The 23,144-nt window shown below is 49.5% G+C and overlaps 1 protein-coding gene across 1 annotated transcript in view; it reads right to left on the reverse strand.

Annotated features, from left to right (window-relative positions):
* Positions 1–4,611: 4,611 nt before the first annotated feature.
* AHNAK (AHNAK nucleoprotein) overlaps positions 4,612–23,144 on the reverse strand; it is a 30,873-nt gene continuing 12,340 nt past the window's right edge. Inside the window, exon 5 of the mRNA XM_047070835.1 lies at positions 4,612–22,768. Within this exon, the coding sequence (XP_046926791.1) occupies positions 5,480–22,768 (17,289 nt within the window). The 3' untranslated portion in view covers positions 4,612–5,479. The remainder of the gene's footprint in view (positions 22,769–23,144) is intronic.

Below are 23,144 nucleotides of genomic sequence, written 5' to 3' on the forward strand. Positions count from 1 at the left end.
GCCATCTGCTCCTTAATCAAGAGCTCCAAGTCCTGCGGGTCCTGAGAAGCGATCCCACACCGCTTCCGTGGTATTCCTGCCCCCAGTGCATAACCCGACTCTAACCAAGAGGGAAACAGACATCATCACACAAACCCAGGCCGAGGGACGTTTCTAGAGGACAACCAGCCCCGCATATTAAAAAAATATTAATGTCGCCCCCCACCCCCTGGGTGGCTCAGTCAGTTAAGCATCTGACTCTTGGTTTCGGCTCAGGTCATGATCTTAGGGTTCATGAACCTCATCAGCTCTGCCCTGACGGTGTGGAGCCTGCTTGGGATTCTCACTCTGTCCCTCTGTCTCTGCCCCTCCCCTTCTCTCTCTCTCTCTCTCTCTCTCTGGCTCTCTCTCAAGAATAAATTAAAACTTAAAAAAAATATGAAAATCTTTTTTTAAAAAATATCAGTGTCATGAAGGGCAACGAAAAGCTGAGCACCTGTTCCAGACTGAAGAAACCAGATGGAAGAGACCAGGAGAACTGAACGTCAGGTGGGATTGTGGACATGGGTTGAAACCAAAATGGGAATAAAGACCTTGGCAAAAGGCAATGGTTGGGCAGTTAATAAAACTTACAAATGGACTGTATGTCAGATAAGAATATTTTACCAGTGTTTTCTTTTAATTTTTTTTAATGTTTATTTATTTCTGAAGGAGAGAGAGAGACAGAGCGTGAGCAGGGTAGGGACAAAGAGAGAGGGAGACACAGAATCCAAAGTAGGCTCCAGGCTCCAAACTGTCAGCACGGAGCCTGACACAGGGCTTGAACCCACAAACCGCAAGATCATGACCTGAGCTGAAGTCGGACACTTAACCGACTGAGCCGCCCAGGCGCCCCTTATCAATGTTAAGTTTTCTGAATTTGCTGATTGTATTGCATTATTAAACAGGATGTCCATGCATGCTAAAGTATTTGGGAGTAAAGGGTCGTGGCGTCTGTAATTTACTCTCAAACGATCCAGCAAACCTGATGCTACTGATAACCTGTACATAGATTAAAACAAACGAGGTACAGGGCGCCTGGGTGGCTCAGTCGGTTAAGCGTCCGACTTCAGCTCAGGTCACGATCTCACGGTCCGTGAGCTCGAGCCCCGCGTCGGGCTCTGAGCTGATGGCTCAGAGCCTGGAGCCTGCTTCTGATTCTGTGTCTCCCTCTCTCTCTGCCCCTCCCCCGTTCATGCTCTGTCTCTCTCTGTCTCAAAAATAAAATAAATGTTCGGGGCGCCTGGGTGGCGCAGTCGGTTAAGCGTCCGACTTCAGCCAGGTCACGATCTCGCGGTCCGTGAGTTCGAGCCCCGCGTCGGGCTCTGGGCTGATGGCTCGGGGCCTGGAGCCTGTTTCCGATTCTGTGTCTCCCTCTCTCTCTGCCCCTCCCCCGTTCATGCTCTGTCTCTCTCTGTCCCAAAAATAAATAAACGTTGAAAAAAAAAATTTAAAAAAAAAAAAAAAATAAAATAAATGTTAAAAAAAAAAACAACGAGGTAACATTGGTAAAAATCCAAGTGAAAGGCATATGGATTATCCTATGTATCGCTCTTGCAAGGTCTCTGTAGGTTTAAAGTCAAAATAAATACACTTTAAAAAAGAAAAAAAAGGAACATCGGGGGCGCCTGACTGGCTCAGTTGGAGGAGCATGCGACTGCTATCTCAGGGTCGTGGGTTTGAGCCCCGCGTTGGGGGTAGAGGTTGCTTAAAAACAAACTTTTTTTTTAAGTTAAATAAACGAAAATGCCCCAACGGACAAAGAAATAAAGGAACATCAGTTACATGCACAGCTGCATCTCCCACATACGAATTCACGTCGGCTAATGTGCAAGGGCAGGGCGATGAGAGCCAGCAACGTGCTAAATCCCAGTGGAACACTGGAGACATAGCAGAAATTCACTAAAGACATAGCAGTAATTCACTAACGCTGCTATTGCTGGAAACATTTGATCCAACCTACCAACCTGACAGGAAAATTAGTTACATTATATTATAATCACACCTTGCTTTTGACCCCAAACAGTTCCACGCACCTAATTAACCTTACTTCTGAAAGGATCATAAACAGCTAGAACCGGCAGCGGCCTTAAAGAATGCAAGCCTGAGCCATGTTACAAATGAGGAAACCAAGGCTGAGAGAGGAACCTTAATGTGCCCAAGGTCGCGGCTAATCCCATTTACTCCCAGGCCAGTACTGCTTTCCAGGCTCTGTCCTGACAACCCTGGAGTATCTTCCCCCAACTTTTGGCTATTTGCAAAACTTCAAGACAAGAAGACTTGTGTTTCCCCAAGGGGGGAAAAATTTTTTTAATGTATAGGTGACATTGGGAGCCTTTTGAAAAGAGAGGGAACAAATATATTTTTTTATTTTTTTAATGTTTATTTTTGAGAGAGAGAGAGAGAGGCAGAGTATGAGCAGAGGAGGGGCAGAGAGAGAGAGAGGGAGACACAGAATCTGAAGCAGGCTCCAGGCTCTGAGCTGTCAGCACAGAGCCCAATGCAGGGCTCGAACTCACAAACACTGAGATCACAACCTGAGCTGAAGTCGAACGCTTAACTGAGTGAGCCACCCAGGTGCCCCTATGTGTGTGTGTGTGTTTTATTTTTTTCAATATTTATTTTTGAGAGAGACAGAGTGTGAGCAGGGGAGGGGCACAGAGCTAGGGAGACACAGAATCCGAAGCGGGCTCCAGGCTCTGAGCTGTCAGCACAGAGCCCAACGCGGGGCTGGAACCTACAAACTGCGAGATCATGACTTGAGCCGAAGTCAGATGCTTAACCGACTGAGCCACCCAGGCGCCCCTAAGTGTGTTTGTTTAAAACAAAAATTGTCCTAGTACTTTGTGATCAAATACATCCCATGTGATGAGGGCTAGTTTCAGAAATCTCAAAATACAGAAATTCAAACTTGCCTAACAGAAAAATGAGAGGATTGGGACATGGTCCTGATTATCCTTTACCTGTATCTCCCCCTTCAGAGCCCTTCTGCCTGCCCTCTGCCTCCCGGAGGTTCTGTGCCTCCAGGAGGCTGATCCCTCCACCTGCAACACCTAGACTCACTTACCCTCCAGGGAGAGGCACCGTAAGGAGGAAAGGTCATTTTCCTGTTGCCCATGACCAGCACTTTTCGGCAAATGCTATGTCCTTTGTGACTACAGCTCCTGCCGGTGGACCCTCCTCTGCCTCCAGCTCACACTGGGTTCCAAGGAACACCATGTCTTCCCCAAGCCCCTTCAGGCCCCTGGGCGATACCAGCTTCCTGCTGTCCGTGTTCCCGTCACCCCCTGTTGGCTCCTCTGTTCCTGCCCACTATTCCTTGAACAGTCCCTTTCTCTAATCCTCTATGATTGAACTAATCTTCAAGTGGAATTTTGTTTCCTGTAGGGACCCTGACAGATTGAGAAATGAGTTTGTGTGAAAGCAAAACATTTACTGCCATTTGTGAGCACGTGGTGCATTTCCAAGTCATTCTATTTTTGAAATGTCCCCTTGGCCAGTCTTTCCACCCACTGTCACACTGCCTAAAGCAAGGTACGAGGTGAGGCTGTGGCCCGCGGGGCGCTCGGTGCATCTCTGAGCAAGGACCTCGGGGAGACCAGCCCGGCCCTTCCCCGATCTCCTGATGCCACCAACCTCCTCCCCCCCCCCTTCTGAGTGTAAGACCTCCCAAAGGACCGTGCAGGACTTTGGGGACCCCGTGAAGCATCCTCATCAGGGACTGAGAGAGGGCAGGGGTGAGTGGCGATGAAGGTGTCCAGCAGAAGAGAGGGAGAGTGGGAAATGAGAGGGGCTGGAGGGCCGGCAAAGCAAAGCCAGCTGGGATGGGTCCCCCACATGTACCTCCAGCCCCCAGCACCTCCTGCACGCTGCCCCTTCTATGGTAACTGTCACCACAGGAGGGAGGGCTCCTGTTCCGAGGCCACCGCCTCCAGCCTGGGTCTGCCGTCAAAGAGGGCAGCTGAGAGGTTTCTCACGTTTCTTTTAAATGTCTTATTTATTTTGGGGGGTGCCTGGGCGGCTCAGTCGGTTGAGCATCCGACTTCAACTCAGGTCATGATCTCGAGGTTCCTGGGTTCGAGCCCCGCGTCGGGTTCTGGGCCGACAGCTTGGAGCCGGCAGCCTGTTTCGGATTCTGTGTCTCCCTCTCTCTCTCCCCCTCCCCTGCTCGTGCGCTGTCCCTCTCTGGTCTCTCAAAAATCAATAAATTTAAAAAAACAAAAAAATAAAAAATAAAGGAAGGGATGGCAGGCCTGTAACTCAGAGCCAGAGAGAGCCCTTTCTACCACCCCAGTAGGTCTTATTTTCCATTCCCATTGGTATCTTCTGACCCATTCAGAACCATTTCTAAATCGTGTATTCGTATCTGAGGATGGAAAGCGGGTGGGTGGGTCCTGGAGCCCGGGCAGCCAACCTGTGCCAAGCCTCTCTTGATTACTCACAGCCGGCCTCACCCGGAGAATCAGGCAACGAAGACTTCCCTCATTAGCCACTGATGAAACGAGCTAGTCCGCTGGATGGACTGAGTCTGAACTATCAGGGCTGGGTGTGCAGACTTCGAACTCCCAACACAGAATGCAAAGGCACAAGACATCAGGGTTAATGAACAGCTTTATTTGCCTTCGACAGCATCAATTTCCTTACATTCTCCATTAATCTGCCATTAAAGTGCGGGACATTTTCTTAATCACGGTAACTTTTATTAAAAGATATCAGAACTAGTTTCAGGAATGTGGCGGTCATGAAGATAAACATCTCTCCTACGATACACAGAATGGAAGCCCCTCGCGTGGAGCTGGTGGGTTGGCCAATCTGCAAACAGATTGTAATTCCCTCTCACCATGAGCACCAAACTGGCTGGGACCGCCACCCATGGTGGGGGGGAGTGGAGGGGGGAGAAGTGATGCTACAGAGATCGAGAAACACCCACACGCCCTGCCCTGCCCTGCCCACCAGCTCCTCTCGGCCCTCACTGGGTGTTTGCTGTTTGAATAGATCCAATCTTAGGAGAAATGGAGGTCTGACCCTCCCTACTGCCTTCCACCCCACCCCACCCTTACTAACAAAAGCCCCAAAAGTCATTACAATGAAAAAGTGGGTTTCCATTGCCCCAATGCTAACAATGTTCAGTAAAAATGAGGATAATAAACACAGAAGCTTGCTTAGTAAACAGGAGCTCTCAGCGTTCAATGCAAAAACAAAAAAAAAAAACTGAAATCTTAAGGCAAATACTGTTGACTCTGCACATGGGCTGGACGAACTTGGAACTCTTTACCTATCTGTAAAGCGCCGGCCGGCCGTGAGCTTAAGGGCGGTTGGCTTTTCAGCGCTTGTTACTGGCAGAGGCCAGAACTTTGCATTATGCTGAGGCTGTCGGCGTGTTTCTCTTTGGAGTTTATATACAAACACACCCAAGGCTGATGTATTTTTATACATATATGTACACCCACACAGAGACCTGCTACTCCTTCTTGGAAACGACTAGTTCCACCTCGGGAAGCTGGATGCCAACCTTAGTCCCGCTGTCATTGCTAGAAGAAGAGGACAGTCGGGACTTCTTAGAGGCCAGGGACACGCCACTGCCCTGTAACTTGCCTGCCTCGTCATCGCTCCCAGTCACCTCATAATGGCCTTTGCTCTTTGACCCCAATCCACCGAAGGTACCAAATTTCAGCTTTCCGGGTTTCCCTTTGACTTTCCCGCCTTCCAGTGACACTTCCCCACCTTCAAACTCCAAAGTCCCCGTCGGGGTGGAAGGCGCAGACAGCTCCCTTTCGTCACTGAAGGAATTTGAGCGGTGCCGCGGCTTCTTGCTTTTAAACAAAGAGAATTTGCCTTTGGGCGACGATGTTTCAGCCTCTGCTTCTCCTTCCAGAGAACCGAGGCTGGCCTTGGAGCTCTTCAGGTCGCCTTTGGACCCTGAAATGGATGCTTCCGGTGAGCCAGTGACACCACCTTTCCCTTTAGGTTTGGAAAAATTGAACTTGGGCATTTTGATTTTGGACTTTTTAAGTTTTACATCAGACTCTTCCCACTCGCCCTCTCCGGCACCAGCCTGGACAGTGGCCTCCACTTTCGGGAAGTTAATATCCACCCCCACCTCTCTGCCAACCAGCTCCCGGCCAGAGAAGGTGAATTTGGGGATCTTCATTTTGGGGAATGTTACTTTTCCAGATCTGCTTTCCAAGTGGCCTGGAGACCCAGACGCACTCAGCCCAGGACCCTGGAGTCCTTCTACCTTTGGTCCTGAGAAATGAAGTCCCCCGGCAAGCTTAGGCACATCCACGTTGAGAGCGGAGGAGGCCTGGGGTCCTTTCCACTCACCCCCAGAACCTTTGACACTCATATGCCCTTCACCCAGACTGACAGCCGGGGCGCTGACAGCCCCTGATACATCCACGCCTCCTTTGATTTTCGGGCCCTTCAAGCTGACACCGAAATCTGCCTCAGGAGATGCCGTATTAAATGAAGGCCCCTTCACGCTAATGTCAGGAACAGCACCCTGGAAACCTATTCCCGAACCTTTCAGATCGCCTTTGATTTCAGGACCAGAAATGTGCCCCGTTGGGAGTTTCACATTCACACCTGACAGCTCCACATCACATCCAGAGGCCTTAACCCCAGGCATCTGGAGGTTTCCTTCGAGGCCCTGCACGCTGATGCCCGGAAGGCCTCCTCCAACAGCGGGGCCTTTCACCTCACCAGTGGCCCCGAGGCTCCCTTTTATTTTTGGTCCTTCCAAGTTCAAGGCCATGTCTGGTGCTGAGATTTGAGGGCCAGAGATCTGAGGCCCTTTCAGGTTCAGGCCTCCGAGGTTCACATCCACACCTGGCCCCTTTAGTTCTCCGGTCACTTGTGGCCCCTTGACACTGATGTCCAAGTCGGACCCTGGTGTGGAGATGCCAAACTGGGGCAGCTTCATTTTGGGAAGTTTAATGCCACTTTCAGGTGCCTCCAAGCTGAGATCAGGGGCACCTACTGATACCTTAGGGCATTTGATGTCACCAGAGACAGCCAAGTCTCCCTGCAGGCTTGGTCCCTTCAGGGTCACGTCTGGCGCGCCAAGGCCAAGGTTTAGCGCTGTGGCATCAATCCCCGGCATTTTCACACCATCTCCTTCCATCCTCACCTTTCCACCGACACCTCTGAGGTCAAGCCCTGGGGCATGCACCTTCACGCTGGGAACAGAGGCATCCAGGTCTCCCTTCAAACTTGGTCCTTTCAAATTCAGGTCAAGGTCAGGTCCAGAGACTTTGGGCATAGAGAGGTTCACTGAAGGCAAGTCTACTTTTGGCCCCTTCAGAGACACATCCGTTCCTTCAAGATTAACATCAGGTGCACTCAAGCCTCCTTCAAGAGAAGGCAGCTGGGCATGGACCTCAGCTCCTCCGCCTTCCATTTTCACACCAGGGACGCCGATCTTGGGCATTGAAAACTTGGGGAACTTGATTTTCGATTCTGGACCTTGCAGATCTATGTCTGGTCCTTCCAGTCCCACACTGGAGACATCACCCTTTAACTTTGGTCCTTTCAAGTTAACGTTCACATCGGGGATGGAGACCTGAGGGGCAGAAATGCCGAACGATGGTGCTTTGACTTTAGCATCTGGGCCTTCAATGTTGATGTCAGGTGCATCCAAGTTTGCCTGCACCCTGGGGCCTTTGAAGTCACCCTCTATTTTGGGGCCGGAAACATCCATACCTGGCACCTTCAACTTCGGAGCCTTCAGCTTGAGGTCAGGACCTTCCACATTAATCCCTGAAGAAATATCCAGATCAGGTGCCTGGATTTCACCCTCTATTTTGGGGCTAGGGAGGGGGGCCTCTGCTTTAAATTTAGGTGATTTAATGTCAAATTCTACGTCGGGAAAGTACATCTTTCCAAACATAGGTTTCTTGGTTTTGGGGGATTTCACATCAACTTTAAGTGTGGCATCTGGCCCCACAACATTGACATCTACGTCAGGAGTCTTGAGACTGGCGTCAACTTCACCCCCAGGAACATTCAAATCAAATCCCTGTTTTTTGGCCTTCATTTTAGGACCACTCATGTGAATCTTAGGCATTTTAAACTTACTTTTCTTGCCCTTGCCACCAACACTGATGTCAGGAGTCTCGACGTTCAGTTCTGCCTCGGGAACAGCCACATCCAAGGAAGCTGGCTTGAGGTCAGCTTTGGGACTTTTTGCCCCAAATCCAAACTTGGGTTTCTTAAATTTGGGAATTTTAATATCTGGCCCCTCAACATTGATATCTGGGCTCTCCATGTGTACGTCCAAGCTTGGAGCTTCTAAATCAACTTTGGGCCCTTTGAGGTCCAGTTCACCACCTAACGTGGGACCAGAAACCCCAATTTTAGGTGTCTTGAGATGCAAATCAACATCAGGAACAGTTACTTTAGGGGCAGATATATCCAGCGATGGCATCTTTAAATTTGGGCTGCTAAGCTTGACATCAGGGCCTTCAATATCCACACCTGGACCTTTAAGGTCTACTTCTGGGCCTTTCAAAGTACCTTCAATCTTAGGGACAGACACATCAAAATCTCCTTTGACTTTGGGTCCTTTCAAATCCAAGTCAACATCAGGCATGGAGATTTTGGGAGCTTTGATATTTATCTCTGGCATCTTGAACTTAGGGCCCTTCAGTTTCGCATCTGGACCTTCAATATTCACATCTGGGGCATCAATGTCCACCTTGGGTCCAGATAGGTCAATGTCAGCCTTGGGCAGGTTCACATCCACTTCTGGGCCCTCTCCTTTGAAGCCTGGCATGCTGAACTTGGGCATTTTCACCTTGGGCATCTTCAGGTGCCAGTCTGGCCCATGCACATCCACATCTGGGATGTCAATGTCCACGTTGGGCCCTTTGATGTCAACTTCCGGGCCCTTGAGGTCACCTTCCACTTTAGGCAAAGAAACATCCACATCACCCTTTACCTTGGGACCTTTCAGGTGTAAGTCAATATCAGGCATGGAGATCTTGGGAGCTTTGATGTTCATCTCTGGCATCTTGAACTTAGGGCCCTTCAGTTTTGCATCTGGACCTTCAATATGCACATCTGGAACTTCCACATCCACCTTGGGTCCAGAGACATCAATGTCAGCCTTGGGCAGGTTCACATCCACTTCAGGGCCCTCTCCTTTGAAGCCTGGCATGCTGAACTTGGGCATTTTCACCTTGGGCATCTTCAGGTGCCAGTCTGGCCCATGAACATCCACATCTGGGACATCAATGTCCACTTTCGGGCCCTTGATGTCAACTTCCGGGCCCTTGAGGTCACCTTCCACTTTGGGCAGAGACACATCCACATCACCCTTTACCTTGGGACCCTTCAGGTTCAGGTCCACTTCAGGCATGGAGATCTTGGGGGCCTTGAGGTGCAGGTCAGGCATTTTAAACTTGGGGCCCTTCAGTTTCCCTTCTGGGCCATGAATGTCAACATCAGGAGTGTCTATGTCTAGATTAGGGCCTTTAACATCCACTTTGGGGCCTTTCAGATCTCCTTCCAGTTTAGGAATGGAAATGTCCAAATCTCCCTTTATCTTCGGTCCTTTCAAGTTCAAATCGATGTCACTCATGGAGATTTGTGGGGTTTTGAAATGGACATCAGGCATCTTAAATTTGGGACCTTTGAGTTTCCCTTCAGGACCTTCAATGTCCACCTCTGGCCCTTTTAGATCACCTTCCACCTTAGGTAATGAAAGATCCACATCCCCCTTTACCTTTGGGCCTTTCAAATTTAAGTCAAAGTCAGGCATGGAGAGCTTGGGGGCTTTAATATGCATATCTGGCATCTTAAATTTGGGCCCCTTCAATTTTCCTTCTGGGCCTTCAATGTTGACATCAGGAGTGTCAATGTCCAATTTGGGGCCCTTTATGTCTATTTCAGGGCCCTTGAGGTCACCTTCCACTTTGGGCAGAGACACATCTACATCACCCTTCATTTTGGGGCCCTTCAGATTAAAGTCAAGGTCAGGCATGGAGATTTTGGGAGCTTTGATGTTCATCTCTGGCATCTTGAACTTAGGGCCCTTCAGTTTCGCATCTGGACCTTCAATATTCACATCTGGGGCATCAATGTCCACCTTGGGTCCAGATAGGTCAATGTCAGCCTTGGGCAAGTTTACATCCACTTCTGGGCCCTCTCCTTTGAAGCCTGGCATGCTGAACTTGGGCATTTTCACCTTGGGCATCTTCAGGTGCCAGTCTGGCCCATGCACATCCACATCTGGGATGTCAATGTCCACGTTGGGCCCTTTGATGTCAACTTCCGGGCCCTTGAGGTCACCTTCCACTTTAGGCAAAGAAACATCCACATCACCCTTTACCTTGGGACCTTTCAGGTGTAAGTCAATATCAGGCATGGAGATCTTGGGAGCTTTGATGTTCATCTCTGGCATCTTGAACTTAGGGCCCTTCAGTTTTGCATCTGGACCTTCAATATGCACATCTGGAACTTCCACATCCACCTTGGGTCCAGAGACATCAATGTCAGCCTTGGGCAGGTTCACATCCACTTCAGGGCCCTCTCCTTTGAAGCCTGGCATGCTGAACTTGGGCATTTTCACCTTGGGCATCTTCAGGTGCCAGTCTGGCCCATGAACATCCACATCTGGGACATCAATGTCCACTTTCGGGCCCTTGATGTCAACTTCCGGGCCCTTGAGGTCACCTTCCACTTTGGGCAGAGACACATCCACATCACCCTTTACCTTGGGACCCTTCAGGTTCAGGTCCACTTCAGGCATGGAGATCTTGGGGGCCTTGAGGTGCAGGTCAGGCATTTTAAACTTGGGGCCCTTCAGTTTCCCTTCTGGGCCCTCAAGGCTCACATCTGGGGCTTCAATGTCCACCTTGGGTCCAGAGACATCAATGTCGGCCTTGGGCAGGTTCACATCCACTTCTGGGCCCTCTCCTTTGAAGCCTGGCATGCTGAACTTGGGCATTTTCACCTTGGGCATCTTCAGGTGCCAGTCTGGCCCATGAACATCCACATCTGGGACATCAACGTCCACCTTGGGCCCTTTGATGTCAACTTCAGGGCCTTTTAGGTCACCTTCCACCTTAGGCAGGGAAACATCCACATCTCCCTTTACCTTGGGACCTTTCAGGTGCAAATCAAAGTCAGGCATGGAGATCTTGGGGGCTTTGATGTTCATCTCAGGCATCTTGAACTTGGGACCTTTCAACTTTCCCTCTGGTCCCTCAATGTTAACATCAGGGCCTTCGATGTCCACCTTGGGTGCTGATACATCAATGTCGGCCTTGGGCAGGTTCACATCCACTTCTGGACCCTCGCCTTTAAAGCCTGGCATGCTGATCTTGGGCATTTTTATCTTGGGCATCTTCAGGTGCCAATCTGGGCCATGCACATCCACATCTGGGACATCAACGTCCACCTTGGGCCCTTTGATGTCAACTTCAGGGCCTTTTAGGTCACCTTCCACCTTAGGCAGGGAAACATCCACATCTCCTTTGACCTTAGGACCTTTCAGGTGCAAATCAAAGTCAGGCATGGAGATCTTAGGGGCTTTGATGTTCATCTCAGGCATCTTGAACTTGGGACCTTTCAACTTTCCCTCTGGTCCCTCAATGTTAACATCAGGGCCTTCGATGTCCACCTTGGGTGCTGATACATCAATGTCGGCCTTGGGCAAGTTCACGTCCACATCTGGGCCCTCTCCTTTGAAGCCTGGCATGCTGATCTTGGGCATTTTTATCTTGGGCATTTTTAGGTGCCAGTCTGGTCCATGAACATCCACATCAGGGGCATCAATGTCCACCTTGGGACCTCTGAGGTCCACTTCAGGGCCTTTCAGATCCCCTTCAAACTTGGGAAGGGAAACATCCACATCACCCTTCACCTTGGGGCCCTTCAGGTTTAAATCAATGTCAGGCATGGAAATCTTTGGAGTCTTTAGGTGCATCTCTGGCATCTTGAATTTGGGCCCCTTCAATTTTCCCTCTGGGCCTTCAATGTTAATATCAGGAGTGTCAATGTCCAATTTGGGGCCCTTGATGTCCACCTCAGGGCCCTTTAAGTCACCTTCTACTTTTGGCAAAGACATATCCACATCACCTTTCATTTTGGGGCCCTTTAAGTTCAGATCAAAGTCAGGCATGGAGATTTTGGGAGCTTTGATGTTCATCTCAGGCATCTTGAACTTAGGGCCCTTCAGTTTTGCATCTGGACCTTCAATATTCACATCTGGGGCATCAATGTCCACTTTGGGGCCAGAAATATCAATGTCAGCCTTAGGGAGAGTAACATCCACGTCTGGGCCCTCACCTTTGAAACCTGGCATGCTGAACTTGGGCATTTTCACCTTGGGCATTTTCAGGTGCCAGTCTGGGCCATGCACATCCACGTCAGGGACATCAACGTCCACTTTAGGGCCTCTGATATCGATCTCTGGCCCTTTCAGATCCCCTTCAACTTTGGGCAGAGAAACATCAATATCACCTTTCACCTTGGGGCCCTTCAGGTTTAAATCAATGTCAGGCATGGAGATCTTGGGAGTTTTGATATTCATGTCAGGCATCTTGAGTTTGGGACCTTTTAAGCCTCCTTCTACACCTTCCACATTGATTTCTGGGCCCTCAATATCCATTCTGGGACCCTCTATGTTGATATCTCCTTTGGGCAGATCCACAGCCATTTCTGGCCCTTCTGCTTTTAAGCCAGGCACACCAAACTTGGGCATTTTCATTTTGGGCATTTTCAAGTTCCAATCTGGACCATGCACATCCACATCAGGTGCATCAAGATGAACTTCTGGGGCCTTAATATCCACTTTGGGTCCTTTCAAGTCACCTTCTAAATTAGGAGCATCCAAGTCTCCTTTGACTTTAGGGCCTTTCAGATTTAATTCCACATCAGGCATAGAAACTTTAGGAGATGAAATACTCAGGAAAGGCATTTTGAACTTGGATCCTTTCACTTTTCCTTGGACCTCAACATCAGGAGCATTAATATCAACTTTTGGACCTGTCACATCAATATCCGGCTTTTTAACTTTGGCATCCACCTCAGGTGTCTGAACTTTGGAGCCCGAAAAATTAAACTTAGGAAGCTTAAAACGTGATTTCTTTGACTTGCCTTCAAGACTGAGCTTAGGACCAGAAATGTCCACTTCTGGACCCTTTACATCCAATTTGGGAGCTTTAATGTCACCTTCTAATTTGGGCCCAGAAACATCAACATCTCCCTTAAGCTTTGGGCCTTTCAAATTCAGGTCAATTTCAGGCATGGAGATCTTAGGCATGTTCACATGCATGTCTGGCATCTTCAGTTTGGGACCTTTTAATTTGCCTTCAGGGCCATGGATGTCAATATCTGGAGCATCTACATCTATCTTTGGGCCCTTGATGTCAAGAGTAGGTCCTTTCAAATCACCTTCTACACTTGGAAGGGAAACATCCGCCTCTCCTTTCATTTTAGGGCCTTTGAGATTAATGTCCAAATCAGGCATGGAGATCTTGGGAGCTTTGATGTTCACGTCTGGCATCTTGAATTTGGGGCCCTTCAGTTTCGCATCTGGACCTTCAATATTGACATCTGGAACATCAATATCCACCTTGGGTCCAGAGACATCAATGTCAGCCTTGGGCAGGTTCACATCCACTTCTGGGCCCTCACCTTTAAAACCTGGCATGCTGATCTTGGGCATTTTTATCTTGGGCATCTTCAGGTGCCAGTCTGGGCCATGCACATCCACATCTGGGACATCAACGTCCACTTTAGGGCCTTTAATATCTACTTCAGGAACTTTAATCTCACCTTCCACTTTTGGTAAAGACACATCCACATCACCCTTCACTTTAGGGCCCTTCAGGTTAAGATCAATGTCAGGCATGGAGATCTTGGGGGCTTTGATGTTCATCTCAGGCATCTTGAACTTGGGACCTTTCAACTTTCCCTCTGGTCCCTCAATGTTAACATCAGGGCCTACAATGTCCACCTTGGGTCCAGCCACATCAACATCAGCCTTGGGCAGGTTCACATCCACTTCTGGACCCTCGCCTTTAAAGCCTGGCATGCTGAACTTGGGCATTTTCACCTTGGGCATCTTCAGGTGCCAGTCTGGGCCATGCACATCCACATCTGGGACATCAACGTCCACCTTGGGCCCTTTGATGTCAACTTCAGGGCCTTTTAGGTCACCTTCCACCTTAGGCAAGGAAACATCCACATCTCCTTTGACCTTAGGACCTTTCAGGTGCAAATCAAAGTCAGGCATGGAGATCTTGGGGGCTTTGATGTTCATCTCAGGCATCTTGAACTTGGGACCTTTCAACTTTCCCTCTGGTCCCTCAATGTTAACATCAGGGCCTTCGATGTCCACCTTGGGTGCTGATACATCAATGTCGGCCTTGGGCAGGTTCACATCCACATCGGGGCCTTCTCCTTTGAAGCCTGGCATGCTGAACTTGGGCATTTTCACCTTGGGCATCTTCAGGTGCCAGTCTGGTCCATGCACATCCACATCTGGGACATCAACGTCCACCTTGGGGCCTTTGATGTCAACCTCAGGGGCCTTCAGGTCACCTTCCACCTTAGGCAGAGACACATCCACATCTCCCTTTACCTTGGGACCTTTCAGGTGCAAATCAAAGTCAGGCATGGAGATCTTGGGAGCTTTGATGTTCATCTCTGGCATCTTGAACTTGGAGCCCTTCAATTTTGCATCTGGACCTTCGATACTGACATCTGGAACATCAATGTCCACCTTGGGTCCAGAGACATCAATGTCAGCCTTGGGCAGGTTCACATCCACTTCTGGGCCCTCGCCTTTGAAGCCTGGCATGCTGAACTTGGGCATTTTCATCTTGGGCATCTTCAGGTGCCAGTCTGGGCCATGAACATCCACATCTGGGACATCAATGTCCACTTTAGGGCCTTTGAGGTCAACTTCAGGGCCTTTCAGGTCTCCCTCTAACTTAGGACCTGTGACATCCACATCTCCTTTTATTTTTGGACCTGACAGATTAAGGTCAATATCTGGCATAGATATCTTAGGAGTCTTAAAATGCATTTCAGGCATCTTAAACTTTGGACTTTTCCACTTTCCTTCAGGTCCCTCAATATTCACATCAGGGCATTCAACATCCACTTTGGGTCCTGAGACATCAATGTCAGCCTTGGGCAGGTTCACATCCACTTCTGGACCCTCGCCTTTAAAGCCTGGCATGCTGAACTTGGGCATTTTCACCTTGGGCATCTTCAGGTGCCAGTCTGGGCCATGCACATCCACATCTGGGACATCAACGTCCACCTTGGGCCCTTTGATGTCAACTTCAGGGCCTTTTAGGTCACCTTCCACCTTAGGCAGGGAAACATCCACATCTCCTTTGACCTTAGGACCTTTCAGGTGCAAATCAAAGTCAGGCATGGAGATCTTGGGGGCTTTGATGTTCATCTCAGGCATCTTGAACTTGGGACCTTTCAACTTTCCCTCTGGTCCCTCAATGTTAACATCAGGGCCTTCGATGTCCACCTTGGGTGCTGATACATCAATGTCGGCCTTGGGCAGGTTCACATCCACTTCTGGGCCCTCTCCTTTGAAGCCTGGCATGCTGAACTTGGGCATTTTCATCTTGGGCATCTTCAGGTGCCAGTCTGGGCTTTGAATATCCACATCTGGTGCATCAATGTCCACTTTGGGGCCCTTTAGGTCACCTTCCACCTTAGGTAGGGAAACATCCACATCTCCTTTGACCTTAGGACCTTTCAAGTGTAAATCTATGTCTGGCATCGAGATCTTGGGAGCTTTGATGTTCATTTCTGGCATTTTAAATTTAGGCCCTTTGATCTTTCCCTCCGGACTCTCAATGCTCATATCTGGGACTTCAACGTCAACCTTGGGTCCTGAGACTTCAATGTCAGCCTTGGGAAGATTCACATCTACTTCTGGGCCCTCTGTTTTAAAACCAGGCATGCTGAACTTGGGCATTTTCATTTTGGGCATCTTCAGGTGCCAGTCTGGGCCATGAACATCAGGAGCATTTATGTCTACTTTGGGGCCCTTGATGTTCACATCTGGTACTTTAATTTTACCTTCTACCTCAGGCACAGACACATCAACATCCCCCTTGATTTTGGGTCCTTTCAAATTTAAGTCCACATCAGGCATAGAAATATTTGGGGCTTTGAAATGCATGTCAGGCATCTTGAACTTGGGACCTTTCAATTTGCCCTCTGGTCCTTCAATGTCAATATCTGGCCCACTGATGTCACCTTTGAGATCTGGCCCTTTGAGGTCACCTTCCAATTTCGGAACATCAACATCCACGTCTCCCTTTATCTTGGGACTTTTTAAGTGTAAATCAACATCTGGCATGGAGATTTTGGGAGCTTTAAAGTGCATGTCTGGCATCTTAAATTTAGGACTTTTCCATTTTCCATCTGGACCTTCCACAGCTACGTCTGGCATGTCAACATCCAATTTGGGGCCTTTCACATCCAATTCTGGACCCTTTAACTCTCCCTCCAGCTTTGGGGCAGAAACATCAAAGTCTCCTTTGACTTTAGGCCCCTTTAAGTTGAAATCAACATCAGGCATGGAGATCTTAGGGGCATGAAAGTGCATTTCAGGCATCTTGAACTTAGGGCCTTTCAGCTTCCCTTCTGGACCTTCAAGGCTCACATCCGGGGCTTCAATGTCCACCTTAGGTCCAGAGATGTCAATGTCAGCCTTAGGCAGGTTCACATCCACATCTGGGCCCTCGCCTTTGAAGCCAGGCATACTGAACTTGGGCATTTTCATCTTGGGCATCTTCAGGTGCCACTCCGGGCCATGAACATCCACATCTGGGGCATCAATGTCAACTTTGGGGCCTTTGATGTCCACATCTGGCACTTTCATTTCACCTTCTATCTTGGGCACAGACACATCCATATCCCCTTTCACTTTGGGGCCTTTTAAGTGTAAATCCACATCAGGCATGGAGAGCTTGGGGGTCTTGAAGTGCATGTCTGGCATCTTAAACTTAGGGCCTTTCAACTTTGCATCAGGGCATTCCAGGTCAACATCAGGCATCTCCACATCCACACTGGGGCCTTTCAAATCTCCTTCCAATTTTGGCGCAGATACATCCACATCTCCCTTCAGTTTGGGCCCCTTAAGATTCAAGTTCACATCAGGCATGGAGATCTTGGGAGCCTTGAAGTGCATCTCAGGCATCTTAAACTTGGGGCCCTTCAGTTTCCCTTCTGGGCCCTCAAGGCTCACATCTGGGGCTTCAATGTCCACCTTGGGGCCAGATACGTCAATGTCAGCCTTGGGCAGGTTCACATCCACTTCTGGGCCCTCGCCTTTGAAGCCAGGCACGCTAAATTTGGGCATTTTCATCTTGGGCATTTTCAAGTTCCAGTCTGGGCCATGAACATCCACATCTGGGACATCAATGTCCACTTTGGGGCCTTTGATGTCCACATCTGGCACTTTCATTTCACCTTCTATCTTGGGCACAGCTACATCCACATCCCCTTTCACTTTGGGACCTTTCAAGTGTAAGTCCACATCAGGCATGGAGAGCTTGGGAGCCTTGAAGTGCATCTCGGGCATCTTAAACTTAAGGCCTTTCAACTTTGCATCAGGACATTCTAGGTCAACATCAGGCATCTCCACATCCACACCAGGACCTTTGATATCAACTTGTGGACCTCTGAGATCACCTTCTAGTTCAGGCACGGAAGCATCTATTTCTCCTTTCACTTTGGGTCCCTTCAAATTCAAGTCCACATCTGGCATGGATATCTTAGGAGCTTTGATATTCAACTTAGGCATCTTAAATTTAGAGCCCTTTAATTTTCCTTCTGGTCCTTCAATATCCAAATCAGGAGCATCAATGTCCACTTTGGGGCCAGACACATTAATGTCAGCCTTGGGCAGGTTCACATCCACTTCTGGGCCCTCGCCTTTGAAGCCTGGCATGCTGAACTTGGGCATTTTCACCTTGGGCATCTTCAGGTGCCAGTCTGGGCCATGAACATCCACATCTGGGACATCGACGTCCACTTTGGGGCCTTTGATGTCCACATCTGGCACTTTCATTTCACCTTCTATCTTGGGCACAGACACATCCACATCCCCTTTCACTTTGGGACCTTTCAAGTGTAAGTCCACATCAGGCATGGAGAGCTTGGGGGTCTTGAAGTGCATCTCAGGCATCTTAAACTTAGGGCCCTTCAGCTTTCCTTCTGGACCTTCAATATCAATATCACCAACATCCACATCCATCTTCGGGGCCTTCACGTCAATTTCAGGACCTTTCAAGTCTCCTTCCACTTTGGGAAGGGAAACATCGACATCAGTTTTCAGTTTAGGGGCTTTCAGATTAAGTCCAACATCAGGCATAGAGATTTTGTGTGTCTGTATATTCATGCTTGGCATCTTAAACTTGGGACCCTTTAGTTTCCCCTCTGGACCTTCAATATGCACATCTGGAACATCAATGTCCACCTTGGGTCCAGAGACATCAATGTCAGCCTTGGGCAGGTTTACATCCACTTCTGGGCCCTCTCCTTTGAAGCCGGGCATGCTGAACTTGGGCATTTTCACCTTGGGCATCTTCAGGTGCCAGTCTGGCCCATGAACCCCCACATCTGGTGCATTAATGTCCACTTTGGGCCCTTTGATGTCAACATCAGGAGCTTTTATCTCTCCTTCTACCTTTGGAGTTGTAACATCATAATCTCCTTTCATTTTAGGACCTTTCAAATGCAAACCAACATCTGGCATGGATATCTTCTGAGGCTTTATATTCATTTCTGGCATCTTAAATTTAAGACCTTTTACTTTTGCATCTGGACCATCAATATTCACATCTGGAACTTCAACATCCACCTTGGGTCCTGAGACATCAATGTCAGCCTTGGGCAGGTTCACATCCACTTCTGGGCCCTCTCCTTTGAAACCTGGCATGCTGATCTTGGGCATTTTTATCTTGGGCATCTTCAGGTGCCAGTCTGGCCCATGAACATCCACATCTGGAGCACTGATGTCAACTTTGGGCCCTTTAATGTCAACATCTGGCACTTTTATTTCACCTTCTACATCAGGCACAGACACGTCCACATCTCCCTTCAGTTTTGGCCCCTTAAGATTCAAGTTCACATCAGGCATGGACACCTTGGGAGCCTTGAAGTGCATCTCAGGCATCTTAAACTTGGGGCCCTTTAGCTTCCCTTCTGGGCCCTCAAGGCTCACATCTGGGGCTTCAATGTCCACCTTGGGGCCAGATACGTCAATGTCAGCCTTGGGCAGGTTCACATCCACTTCTGGGCCCTCGCCTTTGAAGCCAGGCACGCTAAATTTGGGCATTTTCATCTTGGGCATTTTCAAGTTCCAGTCTGGGCCATGAACATCCACATCTGGGACATCAATGTCCACTTTGGGGCCTTTGATGTCCACATCTGGCACTTTCATTTCACCTTCTATCTTGGGCACAGATACATCCACATCCCCTTTCACTTTGGGACCTTTCAAGTGTAAGTCCACATCAGGCATGGAGAGCTTGGGAGCCTTGAAGTGCATCTCGGGCATCTTAAACTTAGGGCCTTTCAGCTTCCCTTCTGGACCTTCAAGGCTCACGTCCGGGGCTTCAATGTCCACCTTGGGTCCAGAGATGTCAATGTCAGCCTTGGGCAGGTTCACATCCACTTCTGGGCCCTCCCCTTTGAGGCTGGGCATGCTGAACTTGGGCATTTTCATCTTGGGCATTTTCAAGCTCCAGTCTGCACCTTGGACTTCCACATCTGGTGCTTTAATGTCTACCTTAGGTCCTTTGATGTCCACATCTGGAACTTTCATTTCACCTTCTATTTTTGGTGCAGACATATCTAGATTTCCTTTCATTTTGGGTCCTTTAAGATCCAAGTCAACATCTGGCAGAGTCATCTTAGGGGCTTTGAAGTGCATCTCAGGCATCTTAAACTTTGGACCTTTCAACTTTCCTTCTGGTCCTTCAAGGCTCAAGTCTGGAGCACTAATATCTATCTTGGGTGCCGAAATGTCCACATCAGCCTTTGGCAGGTTCACATCCACTTCTGGGCCCTCCCCTTTGAGGCTGGGCATGGTAAATTTGGGCATTTTCATCTTGGGCATCTTTAGGTTCCATTCAGGACCATGAACGTCAACATCGGGGGCACTGACGTCTACTTTTGGCCCTTTGAGTTCCCCTTCCAGCTTTGGCACTGTAACATCATATTCTCCTTTTACCCTGGGACCTTTCATATGCAAATCTACATCAGGCATAGAGATCTTTGGGGCCTTAATATTCATTTCAGGCATCTTAAACTTGGGACCCTTCAGCTTTCCTTCGGGTCCTTCAATATTCACATCTGGAACTTCAATGTCCGCTGTGGGTCCTGAGATGTCAACGTCTGTCTTGGGCAGGTTCACATCCACTTCTGGGCCCTCTGCTTTGAAGCCAGGCATGCTGAACTTGGGCATTTTCATTTTGGGCATCTTCAGGTGCCAATCTGGGCCGTGAGCATCAACATCTGGAGCATCAATATCCACTTTGGCACTTTTAAGTTCAACATCAGGAACTTTAATCTCACCTTCGACTTTTGGCACTGTGACATCGTATTCTCCTTTTACCTTAGGGCCTTTCAGATGTAAGTCCACATCTGGCATGGAGATCTTCGGGGCTTTGATATTCATCTCAGGCATCTTAAACTTAGGTCCCTTCAATTTCCCGTCTGGTCCCTCAATGCTCACATCTGGACCACTAACATCTACCTTGTGCCCAGAAATGTCCACATCAGCCTTGGGAAGATTCACATCCACTTCTGGGCCCTCCGCTTTGAGCCCTGGAACACTGAATTTGGGCATTTTCATCTTGGGCATCTTCAGATGCCAGTCTGGGCCATGAACATCCACATCCGGGGCATCGATGTCCATTTTGGGGCCTTTCAGTTCTCCTTCAAGTTTTGGGGATGTTACATCATATTCTCCTTTTACCTTTGGGCCTTTAACATGTAAGTCTACATCAGGCATGGAGATCTTTGGTGTCTTGACACTGACTTCAGGCAGCTTAATATCAGGGCCTTTAAGTTTGCCTCCCAGGCCCCCTACGTTGACATTTGGGGCCTCCACGTTGACCTTGGGCCCTGAAATACTGACATCTCCTTTGGGTAGTTTCACATCTACATCTGGGCCTTCCCCTCCAACTCCTGGAGCGTTGAACTTGGGCACTTTCAGGTTCCATTCTGGGCCATGCACTTCCACATCTGGGGCCCTGACGTCCACTTTGGGTCCTTTGATGTCAACTTGAGGGACTTTGACTTTACCTTCTACTTTTGGGAGTACAACATCCACACCCCCTTTCACTTTAGGGGCAGTCACATTTAAGTCTACATCTGCCATAGAGATCCCATAGGTGCCTGTTTTCCCAGAAGGACTACTAAGCTTGGGTCCTGTCAAAGTCCCCTCAAGGCTAGGTGTCTCTATGTCCACTTTGGCGCCTTTCACTGCCACTTGAGGGCTTTTAACATCACCGTGCACCCCAGGCGCAGAAACCTTAATATCTCCTTTCAGTTTAGGAGACCCAAGGCTCAGATCCACATCCTGCATGGAGATTTTAGGTTTCTGAATAATCATTTCAGGAGTCTTGGCTTTCGTACCCTTCACCTTCCCTTCCAGCCCCCCGGCGGCAACTTCAGGCAGACTGATGTTCCCAGAGACCCCAGGAAGAGTCACTGCACCTGTCACATCAATGCCAGCTCCCTCTCCCTTAGAACCTAATACAGAGAATTTGGGAACTTTCATCTTGGGCATATTCAGTTTGCCCCCAGGCCCGTGAATATCAACGTCAGGGGCTTGAACTTCCACATTGGAGCCAGTGATGGTGCCCTCAATCTTGGGCGCAGAGACATCCACCCCGATGCTCCCCTGTGACTTGGCACCTTTCAGGCCTAGACCAGTCTCAAGTGATGGCCCAGTGATTTGGGGGCCTTTCAGCTTCCCCTCAAGCCCCTCAATACTGGCAGAAGGAGCACTGACTTCTAGCTGAGGGGTCTGGATGTTCCCACCAATGGTCAGGCCTGGCTTGCCTCCCTTGTGCCCCACAGAGAATTCAGGTGCAGAAACACTCAACCCTGCCACTGGCACCTGGCCCTCAGGCCCCGTTGGGACACCAAATTTTGGCACTTTCATAGTGGGAATTTTAATTTTCCCATTACTGCCACTCTCAAGAGATGGGTCCTGCACCTCTACTGCCCCACCCCCAAGAGAAGACGAAATGTCCACTCCTGGAACTTGGGCCCCTCCTTTGCCACCCAAGTCCAAGCCCTTCGCACTGACGCTGACGCCTGGGCTTCCCACCTTTATCCCAGGCATGGTGACCTGGAGCTTCGAGTGGCCAGCACCTTGGAGCTCTGGTACCGAAGCGGAAACGGACCCCGCTCGGATGTCCACGACAGAGCCTGTGGTCGGAGACACTGCCCCCGAGCCCGAGGGCAGTCTGATCACTGTCTTGCCAGGGTGGGTGTCCACATCCACAGTGGAGATTTCAGTCAGTTCATGCCGTGGAATCTTGATCTTGAACTCAGGGCTGCTGATGTCGATGTCCTTGGCACCTTCACGGCCTGTCACATCAACAGTGTAGGCCGTGACCCTTCTAGTCACTGTGATGGTGCGGCTCTGGGTCTCCCCAGGATCCCCTTCTACGCCATCCTCCGACTTCAGCCGAGGCTTGATCTTCGTGGTGTAGATGCGCTGGTACTCCTCATCATCCCCGCTCTGCAGAAAGACACGCCCGGCAGAGGTTGAAGCAGGGTCTGCCCGAGTCACAGACGCCCGGCCACAGCCCAGCCGACAACATGGCTGCCTGTTTCCCAAAGAAGCTGGGACCAGAACGGAGACCCACGGAGCCTCCTGGGGCAGGGCAAAGGGGGCTGAAGAAAGGGGCTGACGGCCACCTCACAGGAGGAAAACAAATTATTCGGGGAAACTCTGGGAAGCAAAAGCCATGGGGAGAGGAGCCGGGTAGACGGCTGCGCTGTGTGGATGAAATATTTACAATCCATTCTAGATTCAGATGGGTGTCGAGTCCCAGGGATGCCTCCTGGGTGACCATCCCTGTGTGGACTTCACCCTTTAGGCTCCCGACTCTCGA

The sequence above is a fragment of the Lynx rufus genome, unplaced genomic scaffold (assembly GCF_022079265.1).
Source record: "Lynx rufus isolate CCGP_SWC_20201006 ecotype Redwood Valley unplaced genomic scaffold, mLynRuf1.p SCAF_9, whole genome shotgun sequence".
Taxonomy (NCBI): domain Eukaryota; kingdom Metazoa; phylum Chordata; class Mammalia; order Carnivora; family Felidae; genus Lynx; species Lynx rufus.